Source organism: Thalassophryne amazonica, chromosome 17 (assembly GCF_902500255.1).
Source record: "Thalassophryne amazonica chromosome 17, fThaAma1.1, whole genome shotgun sequence".
NCBI classification, from domain to species: domain Eukaryota; kingdom Metazoa; phylum Chordata; class Actinopteri; order Batrachoidiformes; family Batrachoididae; genus Thalassophryne; species Thalassophryne amazonica.
This window is the reverse complement of record NC_047119.1, coordinates 9,075,382-9,089,295: the sequence shown is the minus strand read 5'-3', so window position 1 is coordinate 9,089,295 and position 13,914 is coordinate 9,075,382. Positions and strand designations below refer to the sequence as shown.

The 13,914-nt window shown below is 43.2% G+C and overlaps 1 protein-coding gene across 1 annotated transcript in view; it reads left to right on the top strand.

Moving 5' to 3' along the window:
- Positions 1-13,914, top strand: part of LOC117529027 (electrogenic sodium bicarbonate cotransporter 1-like) — a 112,423-nt gene that overhangs the window by 65,310 nt on the left and 33,199 nt on the right. The window contains exon 13 of the mRNA XM_034191717.1: positions 3,099-3,243. Within this exon, the coding sequence (XP_034047608.1) occupies positions 3,099-3,243 (145 nt within the window). The remainder of the gene's footprint in view (positions 1-3,098; positions 3,244-13,914) is intronic.

Sequence of the window (13,914 nt, the reverse complement as noted above, 5' to 3'; positions counted from 1 at the left end):
CGTAATTATTGTATGGCCTTGCCTTACAATATAAGGCGCCTTGGGGCAACTGTTTGTTGTGATTTGGCGCTATATAAATAAAATTGATTGATTGATTGATTGATTTTGCACCCCTTGGGCACATATTGCGGCATTTTGGGATTACCTTTCACTGCTATGCAGATGATACTCAGTTATATATGCCATTAACTGCTGGTAATCTCGTTCACATAAAATCCTTAGAAGATTGCCTTGCTGCAGTGAGAAGCTGGATGTCTAGAAACTTCCTACTTTTAAACTCTGATAAGACTGAAATGATGGTTCTTGGTCCAATGAGATATCGGCATCAATTTGACCAGTTAACACTCAGCCTAGGCTCGTGTGTCATACATCTCACTGACAAAGTGAGGAACCTTGGGGTAATTTTTGATCCTTCGTTGTCCTTTGGCCTCCATATTAGAAATATTACTAGGACTGCTTTCTTCCACCTGCGAAATATAGCAAAGATTCGTCCCATCCTGTCTATGGCTGATGCTGAGACCCTGATCCATGCATTTATCTCTTCTAGATTGGACAACTGCAATGTTCTATTTTCTGGTTTACCGCAGTCCAGCATTAGGGCTCTCCAATTGGTTCAGAATGCTGCAGCCAGACTTTTGACACAAAGCAGAAAATTCGACCACATTACACCCATTTTGGCCTCTCTTCACTGGCTCCAGACTTAAGACGCACTTATTTTCCCTTTCATATGGCTAGCATACTGGTACAGTTTTGTTTTGCGCTTTTTACTCTTTTAATTCATGTTATTAGTAATTGGAGCTGTCCGCGGCCTCAACTTTACCTAAATTCTGGGTCTTTTAGTGAAGTTTAGGGCTAGCGGCTGGCGATCACCTTAGTATTTCCTCTGTTTTTCTTGTTGTTTAATGCTGGCAAATTATACAGTATTTTTTGTCTTTCTGATGCCTGATTCTGTTTTTTTCGCTGTTTAAGGTGCAGCTCCATCCAGAGATGGGAGTTGTATTTGTGTTGGCGACCCTCCTGTCCTGTGCACCAACAGCAATTCTTGTATATTTGTCCATAAATTGTTCTGTGAATTGTTCTGTAATTTATGTTTGTAGCATGGCCCAAGCAGAGGGTCACCCGTTTGAGTCTGGTCTGCTTGAGGTTTCTTCCTCAGAGGGAGTTTTTCCATACCACTGTTGCTCTGGGGGTTGGTAAGGTTAGACCTTACCTGTGTGAAGCACCTTGAGGCAACTCTGTTGTGATTTGGCGCTATATAAAGGAAAATAAATTGAAATAGTCTTTTCTTGGTTATTATAGAGTATATACAGTATACTTATATACTGTAACTGTTCATTATTTTAGTGGAGTTATAGTCTTTATATAATGTTTAATTGGTTTGGTGCTAGCTTGGTGGTAGGTCAACGTTAAATTGAGTGGAGAACCTCCATTGTGAGCAACGGGATTTAAAAAATGCTTAAATCAATAAATACTTGTGGTGGCTGAGGACCTGAGTGAGAGGAGCGTCTTAACGCCCCTATTCAAAATGGATTTTTTTTTTTATTGTTTACGTGGCTTCACATAACACAGTTCTAATGGGCTAATGTTTGCAAGAAAACTCACTAGCATCACGTAACACGGTCCTGTTAACGCGATGTTAATGGGCTAATGTTAGCATGATAACTCGCTGGTGTAGCGGCTGCACTCTGCGTTTTGTTGTTATGACTCCGCCCATTCGCTCCCCTCGGGACGCAAACTCACGAGCTCTGGCATGGGAGTCGGACTCTCTAACCAGAAGGCTAAAACCCAGGGCTCTGGCCTTGTGACCAGAGAATCCTTTTGAGCTGTTGGGAGTGAGATTTACTAACTACATCTGCACAGCGACACCTGCTGGCCTCCGTTACACTGGCATCATATAACGTAATGCTAAAAAGCATCAATCAAGGCACTGCTAATGTTAACATAAAAACCCGCTAGTGTTACATAATGTGATGCTAACAGGCTAGCATTAGCATGAGGTGATCTGCCTATGTTTTGAGCAATGGGATTTATAATGTGCTTTCAAAAAAACTGCAATTTTTCTTTGTGAAATCTTACTGCACACCTTCAGGTAATGTTACATGTTGCCTGAAAAAGAAACAAAACAAAAAAAGAACAAGTCAGACAGGCCAGACAGACTAGCAGACACATCCTCAGAGAATTATAGTGTAGATTGCATCAGAATCCAGATGGATTCCTTTTGGGTGGTTGAACATTTTGAGCCACGTTACACAACAGAAGGAAGTCACTTCCTACAAAGAATATGAAAATACAACCCCAAATCAGAAAAAGTTGGGACGACATAGAAAAAGCAAACAAACAATGCAGTGATCCTTATATTTACTTTGTCTTCTATTTCACTGCAGACAGTATGAACGTAAGATATTTCATGTTTTGTGTGGTCAGCTTCATCTGTTTTGTTAATATTGATCCATTCCTACATTTAAGGGCTGCAACACATCCCCACAAAAGGTGGGATGGGGGCAATTTATTCAACTATAGGGATTAAATCTTCACTTTTACAGCCAAATTTCTTGAGACAAGTTAGGATGGATACATGTACATTTCCAAGACATTGGACTTCATTTACATCAATCATTAAGTAATATAAACAATATGGTACTGTATTTAAATCTGTCCACATCCTTGGAAACTGCTGTGTGCCAGCACACCTGTAGAGGTCCGGCCTCCTCTGGGATTTACCCAGGTTGCAAATAACCTCAGATCCAGATTACTCAGCCACTGTAGCCCCGTCATGGCTCCATTTCCATGATCCCTCCACAGCAGCATCACTGAATCCTCCGTCACTCCTTTCTCGGCTTCACGCTCAGTAATCCCTGACCTCGCCTGCCCCCTCAGCACAAAGTTACTTGTCGCTGTTCGCATGTGGTGTTGGGATTGGCGGAGCAACCTGCCCATCCTGCTCAGCCAGAACGGCAACTGTATGATATCTGTGGGAAACAGCAACGTTTCCGGCTGAATAAGCGGAATTTCTGAATCTTTTGTGTAATGCTGATAAAATGTGTGTGAAAGGTCACGTTGGTCCTTGAAGGATGTTGAAGATGAGAAGTGATCTGTGTATGTGTTTCAGGGTGTGTTGGAAAGTTTCCTGGGTACGGCCCTGACGGGTGCCGTGTTCTGCCTGCTGGCTGGTCAGCCCCTGACTATTCTCAGCAGTACGGGCCCCGTGCTCGTCTTTGAGCGGCTCCTCTTCAGCTTCAGCAGGTTCATACTCACTGCACTGTGCACAGGTTTTCTGATTGCAAGAGTCAGACGTCTGTTTTGGCTCTGATGGAACAAATTAAACTGTTGCTATTATGTAATGACCCCATATACGTAACCCCCCCCCCCCATACAAAAATACAGTAGCGTGCTTTCTGAACTACCATAGTTGGATCTCCATCTTGGTCTGAAGAGCACAGCGTTAGTTATCAGTCAGTCATGTAACACGCGTGCTGCTTAGATGTTATGAACATATTTGTCTTCGTTTTGGAATCAGTTTTAAAAATAAGAAGTACATTGTCTTACATGCCAAACACTGATTGCTTTCTGGATCCAACCCAGATGAGTTTTTTTCCCCTTTTTAAATGGTCTCGTCTCGGCTGTGCAGCGATTCCACTTTGTGCGCAGCTGATCCCGACAGATAAGCAGACTGGGTCCTGATTAGTACTTGGATGTCACTTAGGAACATCAGGCGCTAGGTGGTGTGCTTCTCCACACACACACACACAACAGGAAATTCAGGAAAGGTATCCGGTGCAAAATATGTGCCAAATCCTCACACGGATCTCTACCAGATCTGCTCTGGTGACTTAAAGCAAGAGGGTAAGCTGAATAAAAAAAAAAGAAGCCTTACCTGGCTCGTGCAGCATCCCTTCATCTGTCATCCACAAAACAATCTTATAGATTTGAGTCAAACATACACACAAGGTGTTGGACCAAGGTGGTCCAACATCAAGGTTTTGCTCATGGTCACGATCCAGTTTAAGAGTCACATGCTATAGCCACTTAATTAATTTAATCAAAAATGCTATTTTTCCAACAATTAATGTGTGATCTGGGCTAAAGTTGCACATAGTGTTCTTCAGGTGGTCCTGCATCAAAGCTGTACTCAAGGTCAAACTTATGACTCTTTGACCACTTAAGTGATTTCACAAAAATCACTTCTCATACAATTAGTCTGATTTGGGACAAATTTGTACACACACTATTACTTACGTGATCCGACATCAATGCTGTGCTCAAGGTCATCTTCCAGATCAAAGATCTGATTTTATGGTCATTTAATTTAATGAAAAACACTTCCTCCCACATTTACTATGCTATTTGAACCAAATGTGCAGACAATGTTCCCCACATGGTTGAGCATCAAAGTTGTGCTCAAGGTCATGCTCAACATCAAAGCCCAGATCCTATGACCACTTAATGAATTTCACCAGAATCTCGATTCTATGGCCCCTTAATGAATTTCAGACAAATAGCGTCGCCACAAAAAATTAGTCTGATTTGGATTAAATTAGCATATAATGTTTCCCAGGTACTCCTGCATCAAACTTGTGTGCAAGGTCATATTCACAATCAGATTTAAAAATTGGTAGAATGTGCAATATGAGCTACACTGTCAATGGCATTTTTTTTAAACTGCAAAATAAATTTCCATTTTGTTTAATAGTCGAAAACCCAAATATGCAACTCTGATGGAAAAACTGCTAAATATCTCATGCTTAGAAATAAATAAAATAAATAAACCACTTTTCATCTTCAATTTAGGTAGTCTCCTGCAATTTAGAACAAAATTGAGTTACATTTAATCAAATTACTAGCATTTTATTATTACACGACCATCTGCAAATGTCTTATTTATTGCCACTCATGAAAAAAAAAAAACCCACAAACCCTGAATTTTAACAAAAATCTAGGATGCCTAAATGTTGCACAGTATTGTTAAATAATCCTTGTTCTAGTAGATAAATGCAAGTTAAAAAGCACACATACAGATTATAAGTTACATATTTTTAAAACTGGAGACGTTATCTCACTGGTACTTATTCTGCGCACATTTGTTTTGATTTTTGTCCCTGGCTGTCTCAAGGGCATGACATTACACAAACGTCTCAAACCTAGAAGTAGAACACATATAGCGACGTTACATGTGCTCTGTCATTTGTGTTACTGTATCAGCACTGGATGCTGCTTTTTAACACATCCTATTATTTAATTATTGTAATTCATTGTGATAAATAAGATCTTCTGCAGGTTTTTGTTGTATGATTACATGATGCCCCTGGTGTAGTCTTGTGCCACCAATTTCCTTGTTAAAAAGGTGTTAAGTAAAATAGTTTGAAGTCAATATCCATAAAACTTTTTCTCTAAATCGCTCCACCTGAGTTCAGTTTATGTTACGTGGAATTTACGAAAGAGAAACGAAACATTAACTTCTCAACTGTATTCAGTTCCTCTGCAGTCTTCTAGCATTACTAAACACCATGCTGACTATGTTCCATGATTAATAATTCATTCTCATTTAATTTTACATTGCGAATCAAGTGTATTGTAGTTTCTGTCTCCTCCCGCTGTTTCTAAGGCTGAACTCTGGTTGCTATGGCAGCTGCTCGGTTACATTTATCAGAGGCTTATTGTATTATTGTGATTCCGAGCAAAAATTTTGGAATCGCCACACGTAGACAGTGTTCAACCAATTGATTTACTCTGCGGCAAAAAAAGAGACGTGATACAACACAATGTGCTTTTTTTTTTTTTTAAATCACGACCTCAACATTCTGGCTTTGTGAAACATACATTAGTTGAGGCCGTACATTTACGAACATCTCAGCAAAATCAAACTCGGTTTTCCCCAACTGCACATACAGTGCATCTGGAAAGTATTCACAGCGCTCCACATTTTATGTTATAGCCTTATTCCAAAATGGATTAAATTAATGTTTTCCCTCAAAATTCTACACACAGTACCCCATAATGACAATGTGAAAAAAGTTTTGAGATTTTTGCTAATTTATTAAAAATATAAAAACTAAGAAGTATTCACAGCCTTTACCATGAAGCTCAAAATTAAGCTGTTTCCACTGATCATCCTTGAGATGGTTCTCCAGCTTAATTGGAGTCCACCTGGTGTCAGTTCAGTTGATTGGACATGATTTGGAAAGACACACACCTATCTACATATAAGGTCCCACAGTTGACAGTCAGAGCACAAACTAAGCATGAAGTCAAAGGAATTGTTTGTAGACCTCCGAGACAGAATTGTCTTGAGGCATAAATCTGGGGAAGGGTACAGAAACATTTCAGCTGCTTTGAAGCTTCCAGTGAGCACAGTGGCTTCCATCATCCATAAATGGAAGATGCTTGGATCCACCAGGACTCTTGCTAGAGCTGGCCGCCCATCTAAACTGAGCGATCGTAGGAGAAGGGCCTTAGTCAGGGAGGTGACCAAGAACCCGATGGTCATTCTGTCAAAGCTTCAGCATTCTTCCGTAGAGAGAGGAGAACCTTTCAGAATGACAACCATCTCTGCAGCAATCCACCAATCAGGCCTGCATGGTTGTAAAAGCCACATGGCAGCCCACTTGGAGTTTGCCAAAAGGCACCTGAAGGACTCTCACACCATGAGAAACAAAATTCTCTGGTCTGATGAGACAAAGATTGAACTCTTTGGGGTGAATGCAAGGCATCATGTTTGGAGGAAACCAGGCACCATCCCTGCAGTGAAGCATGGTGGTGGCAGCATCATGCTGTGTGGATGTTTTTCAACAGCAGGAACTGGGAGACTAGTCCCGATTGAGGGAAAGATGAATGCAGCAATGTACAAAGACATCCTGGATGAAAACCTGCTTCAGAGCGCTCTTGACCTCAGACTGGGGCAACGGTTCCTCTTTCAGCAGGACAATGACCCTAAACACACAGCCAGGATATCAAAGGAGTGGCTTCAGGACAACTCTGTGAATGTCCTTGAGTGGTCCAGCCAGAGCCCAGACCTGAAACTGATTGAACATCTCTGGAGAGATCTGAAAATGTCTGTGCACAGACGCGTCCCATCCAACTTGATGGAGCTTTTTGAGGTGCTGCTTAGAGGAATGGACAAAATTGACAAAAAAAAGATAGATGCACAAAGCTTGTGGCATCATATTCAAGAAGGCTTGAGGCTGTAATTGCTGCCAAAGGTGCATCAACAAAGTATTCAGCAAAGGGTGTGAATACATATGTATATGTGATTTCTTAGTTTTTTATTTGTAATAAATTTGCAACAAAAAAACCCTGACTTTTTCCATGTTGTCATTATGGGGTGTTGTGAGTAAAATTTTGAGGGAAAAAATTAATTTAAATCAATTTCAAATAAGGCTGTAACATAAAATGTGGAAAAAGTGAAGTGCTGTGAATACTTTCCAGACGTACTGTATTACATTTTATCTGTTGTTAGTTAGAATTATTGCTTTATTTCCATATAAATTTAAAAATATTTGATGCAGGGTAGATTTATTTCAGTTTTTCTACACTCAAGCACATGTTTACATGACATGCATGATTTCCATATAAAATGAAAATGGTATTGTAACAGGGGCTGGCTCGTGTCATCAGTCTTGTTCGTGATCGTCACTGACAGGATTCCAAGGTGCAGTCAAGGATGTGAGGGTGTCATCAGTGACCTCAGAATTACAGTGCTGCTTTGTTGATGTGTTCATCAGACAGTAACCTCCTATTGCACACTGGGCAGGCTTGTTGTCGAGTGTGAAACAACTGAGATGAGGATCAGCACCTCCAAATCTGACACCATGGTCCTCTGTCGGAAAAGAGTGGGTTGTCCCCTCTGGGTGAGTGGAGCATTATTGTCCCAAGTGAAGGAGTTCAAGTTTCTTGGGGTTTTGTTCACAAGTTGGGGTAAGATGGGCTGCGACGTCGTAGGCAGATTGGGGCTGTGCCTGAGGTCCTACAGGCGCTGTACCGGACCATCGTGGTGAAGAAAAAACTGAGCCAAAAACCATGACTCTCAATTTACAAGAAGATTTATACTCCTATCCTCACCTGTGGTCACAAATTTGGGTAATAACTGAAAGAACAAAGTCATGGATACAAGTAGTGGAAATGAGATTCCTCTGTTGAGTATCTGGGATAACCCCCAGGAATAGGGTGAGAAGATTGAAAATCCAGGAGTGACAAGGAGTAGAGCTGCTGATTCCTCACATTAAAAGGACCCCAGTGAGGTGGTTTGGGCATCTGGTCATCTCCATAGGGTCTTCCAGGCATGTCCAACTGGGAGACGACTCCAGAGAAGACCGAGGACAGGCTAGAGGGATTCTATTTCCCAGATGGCTTGGGAATGCCTCGGAATTCCTCAGGAAGAGGTAGAGGATTTAAATTGGAATTGGAAGGATTGGAAAGTGTAAGATGAGTTGCTTGGTCTACTGCCACCTTGACCTAGACCTGGATAAGCAGCAGAAAATGAATGAATGACTGAATGTTCAAATTCATAAATATTTTGCACACTGATAGTTACCTAAGCAACCAAGTGCATGTTGGCCTCATTTAAAAATATTAAAAATTGTGGTTTTGGAGATACTGAGTTTTGCAACTGAGCTGTTCACATATTTCACAATGCCAGAATGTTTAGCTCCTCAGCAAGAATTTTGTGTTATAAAGTAGTGTTCAGAATAATAGTAGTGCTATGTGACTAAAAACATTAATCCAGGTTTTGAGTATATTTCTTATTGTTACATGGGAAACAAGGTACCAGTAGATTCAGTAGATTCTCACAAATCCAACAAGACCAAGCATTGATGATATGCACACTCTTAAGGCTATGAAATTGGGCTATTAGTAAAAAAAAGTAGAAAAGGGGGTGTTCACAATAATAGTAGCATCTGCTGTTGACGCTACAAACTCAAAACTATTATCTTCAAATTGCTTTTTTAACAATCCTGTGAATCACTAAACTAGTATTTAGTTGTATAACCACAGTTCATGATTTCTTCACATTTGCGAGGCATTAATTTTGTTGGTTTGGAACCAAGATTTTGCTTGTTTACTAGTGTGCTTGGGGTCATTGTCTTGTTGAAACACCCATTTCAAGGGCATGTCCTCTTCAGCATAAGGCAACATGACCTCTTCAAGTATTTTGACATATCCAAACTGATCCATGAGACCTGGTATGTGATATATAGGCCCTGTTGTGTGTTGGGGGGTGTGGCTGGATGTTTTGGTGTTCTTTTCTTTTCTTTGCTCTTCAGGTGGCATGAGAACTGATTTGTCTGTGGAGAAGGTGCTGGCTGAAGAATCCTCACCCTCATCAATATCATGTGTAGCACCTGTGACTGGTGCTCACATGCAAGCTTAAAGACTTTCAGCTGAAGCAGATAATTGGATGGCGTTCTGCATTTAAGGCATGTGTGATTCAAGCAGAACTGCCGGGAACTCGACCTTGTGATGTCCGTTTGTGAGACGCTGAGGACCGCACCTGGGTTTGACACATCGAGCCCGTGAAGCAAGGAAGGGTGAGGACACTTGCTGTCAGCACACGTTAAAGGTGATTAAGTGTTTGATTAATTGTTGATAGTAACTTGGTGTTTTGTTACGCAGTATACTGGAATTGTGATGAGAATTGTGCAGTTTGCTTCTCACTGCTGTGGCGTGCAGGATAAGTGATCCTCCACTTGTTGTGAGAAGCTGCTCATTTGCATAAAGTTAAAAAATACAGACCTGAATGTGTTGCTGATAGCGTGTGTCTTTTGAAAGATATTGTTGTAACTGCTGACTTACCTCACCTCTTCTTTGCTTCACAGAGAGTCAGTTTGTCGTGTCCACCTGGGGGGTGTTTGTCTGGTGGTAGTGGGTCCAGGAACGCCGGGCTTCTATCCTTTTGGGCGCTTAAGAGCGTGTCAACAGTCACTCCACCAGAAGGACATTGTTTCAGTTTTGTACACATTATTATGCACAGGTGAAAAATAAATTGTTTCTGTTGTTGGAACCGCTTTCTGGTTATTTTTAGCGCTGGGTTCTGTCTGACGCAGGTCCGCTCCTCAACTCGCGTCGACACATAACAGTAGTTCCCGGCCATTCCATAATGGACCCAGCAGCAGAAGCGGTTCCTTTTGCCGAAAAAGTTCAAGAACACTTGGAGAAAATATGGGAGCAATTACAGCATCTCGCAAACCAAATTAAACAAACAGACGCCCGTGTTACGGAGCTTGCAGTGCAAGCCGTTCCGCTTCCTGCTGCTCCAGCTGTGGCATCATCGATACTAGTGCAGATAACTCCGTCACCCAGAGATTCGGCGTCCGAACCGATTGTATGTCGTCCGGAGCCTTGTGCGGTGATGCAATGTTCTCTGGTTTCTGCTCAGTCAGGTTGGAGCGCCGCAGCTTTACGAGGAATGTTTGTAGATGGGTTAAATGAGTCATTAAAAGACGAGCCGGCAGTCCGTGACGAGCCAAACGATTTAGATGAGCTAATATCATTGGTGATTCGTCTAGATGATCGAATGAAGGAGCGTGGACGCGAGAGAGGACGCCCATCAGAGCGGGATTTTTCGTCTCGGGGCTTTCCCCGACACAGATCTGGGCCGCCTCTTCTTCGCCCCACTGAAGCTCCTCCGACGGGACCTCTGGCTCCTCCTGTTGACGAGCCCATGCGGCTCGGACCAGCAGAGATTACTGTATTGCCCCGACATGTAAGCGTCAAGAGAAATAATGGTGACGTATCTCCAAGTGTTCTGGGACAGGCAAAATAACACACATAAAAAAAAAAAAAATCTAGCACGAGTAAATGTTTTGTTTTCTTTAAATAGGGGTTATAATTGTATGGGGAGTCAGAGGCGTATCTGGTGGAGTGATTGTTAGGCGGTTAGAAGTCCACCTGGGCTCACTTAATTGTTAATTTTTTATGTGTTTTTAGGTATTTTCTGTTTGGGTTGTTGGGTCGTTTTATTTTGTGTTATTTTTTATTTCCCTGCTTCCCTAACCCCAACCTCACTTGCCCCAAGACCGTTTATCTTGTGGGTTGTGGGGTGGTGCAGGTTGGTCACGCTGAGCATTCTCAGAAGACCTCTGCACCTGGGGGGGGGGGGGTGTTAGAGGCGTTTTCTTGGTTTGGTTAGGGCCCGGTTCCACTCCAGCCTCGGTGAGCCTTTGTACCGTTCGTCATTGGTGTTGCCGGGGTGTTGTGCAGCGGAGACTTAACCTCAGTCGGAGGGGTGGGCCGATCTGTTGCCGTTCGCCATTTCGGTAGTTCCACCCCTCCCGAGAGGCTGGGGTATGGTCGAGTTGGGGCACCGGACGTATTTCCGGTTCTCTGCTGCGCCTTGGGGTTGGAGCTGGGTTAGTTTTTTCCTGTTCCCTTCTCCGGCTTAATGTTTTGAGCCGTTTGCCAAAGTTGAGCCGCCGAGGGGCTCTGGGAGGGACCCGGGGTCTTTCGGGGTGCCGGGGAGGGTAACAGGGTTTACGGTCATTTTATATCCCCCTGGGGTTGTTTTTGGTAGTCCTCCGGGGGTTGATTTTTGATTTTGTTCTGTTTCCTTCCGGGTTCCACCTCCAGGGTTGATGGGATGGTCCTCTGGGGGGGAATTGGCTTGGGGCCAACTAGCCAAGTGTGACCGGGTCTGGGGTTCCGGGGTTGTGGGGAGGGTACCTCCTGGGGTTGATGGTACGGTCCCCTGGGGGGCGCCGTTTTGCTCCATGTACACCTGGGGACCTTTGTGGGATTATGGTTCTGGCTGTTCCTCCTGGAACTGGCGATGAAGGCCTTCTGGGGGGGGGGGGGGGGGGGGGGGTTGGGCTCTGCAGGTCATTCTGGGGGGGGTTGTTTGTTGTTTTTCTTTTATGCATTTACGTTTGTATTGTGTTTGTGGGGCTGTGTTGGGTTTTTGCGTTTGGGAGTTTTTCTTTTCTTCCCGGGGTTTGATGGGACGGTCCCCTGGGGAGGTTTTGGGTGGGTTTTATGTTTTTTTTCTGTGTGTTGAATTGTACTGGGGAATGTTTTGGGGCTTTTGTTGATTCCAGCCGGCCTTCCAGCTGCGGTGCCTGTCCTGCTGTCTGTGGTGGACCTTAGGAGCGTGGTGCTGTCTGCTTCCTGACGTGGACCCCGGAGGGAGGTGCTGTTCTCGGGCCTGGTCTGTTCGGCTGCCGGGAGGCTTCCCGTTGATGGGGGGGTACTGTTGTGTGTTGGGGGGTGTGGCTGGATGTTTTGGTGTTCTTTTCTTTTCTTTGCTCTTCAGGTGGCATGAGAACTGATTTGTCTGTGGAGAAGGTGCTGGCTGAAGAATCCTCACCCTCATCAACATAATGTGTAGCACCTGTGACTGGTGCTCACATGCAACCTTAAAGACTTTCAGCTGAAGCAGATAATTGGATGGCGTTCTGCATTTAAGGCATGTGTGATTCAAGCAGAACTGCCGGGAACTCGACCTTGTGATGTCCGTTTGTGAGACGCTGAGGACCGCGCCTGGGTTTGACACATCGAGCCCGTGAAGCAAGGAAGGGTGAGGACACTTGCTGTCAGCACACATTAAAGGTGATTAAGTGTTCGACTAATTGTTGATAGTAACTTGGTGTTTTGTTACGCAGTATACTGGAATTGTGATGAGAATTGTGCAGTTTGCTTCTCACTGCTGTGGCGTGCAGGATAAGTGATCCTCCACTTGTTGTGAGAAGCTGCTCATTTGCATAAAGTTAAAAAATACAGACCTGAATGTGTTGCTGATAGCGTGTGTCTTTTGAAAGATATTGTTGTAACTGCTGACTTACCTCACCTCTTCTTTGCTTCACAGAGAGTCAGTTTGTCGTGTCCACCTGGGGGGTGTTTGTCTGGTGGTAGTGGGTCCAGGAACGCCGGGCTTCTATCCTTTTGGGCGCTTAAGAGCATGCCAACAGTCACTCCACCAGAAGGACGTTCTTTTAGTTTTGTACACATTATTATGCACAGGTGAAAAATAAATTGTTTCTGTTGTTGGAACCGCTTTCTGGTTATTTTTAGAGCTGGGTTCTGTCTGACGCAGGTCCGCTCCTCAACACGCGTCGACACATAACAGGCCCAACACCATAGTATCAATCAATCAATCAATTTTTTTTTTATATAGCGCCAAATCACAACAAACAGTTGCCCCAAGGCGCTTTATATTGTAAGGCAAGGCCGATCCAGCCCTAACTATAAGCTTTAGCAAAAAGGAAAGTTTTAAGCCTAATCTTAAAAGTAGAGAGGGTGTCTGTCTCCCTGATCTGAATTGGGAGCTGGTTCCACAGGAGAGGAGCCTGAAAGCTGAAGGCTCTGCCTCCCGTTCTACTCTTACAAACCCTAGGAACTACAAGTAAGCCTGCAGTCTGAGAGCGAAGCGCTCTATTGGGGTGATATGGTAAGACGAGGTCTCTAAGATAAGATGGGACCTGATTATTCAAAACCTTATAAGTAAGAAAAAGAATTTTAAATTCTATTCTAGAATTAACAGGAAGCCAATGAAGAGAGGCCAATATGGGTGAGATATGCTCTCTCCTTCTAGTCCCCGTTAGTACTCTAGCTGCAGCATTTTGAATTAACTGAAGGCTTTTTAGGGAACTTTTAGGACCACCTGATAATAATGAATTACAATAGTCCAGCCTAGAGGAAATAAATGCATGAATTAGTTTTTCAGCATCACTCTGAGACAAGACCTTTCTAATTTTAGAGATATTGCGTAAATGCAAAAAAGCAGTCCTACATATTTGTTTAATATGCGCTTTGAATGACATATCCTGATCAAAAATGACTCCAAGATTTCTCACAGTGTTACTAGAGGTCAGGGTAATGCCATCCAGAGTAAGGATCTGGTTAGACACCATGTTTCTAAGATTTGTGGGGCCAAGTACAATAACTTCAGTTTTATTTGAGTTTAAAAGCAGGAAATTAGAGGTCATCCAT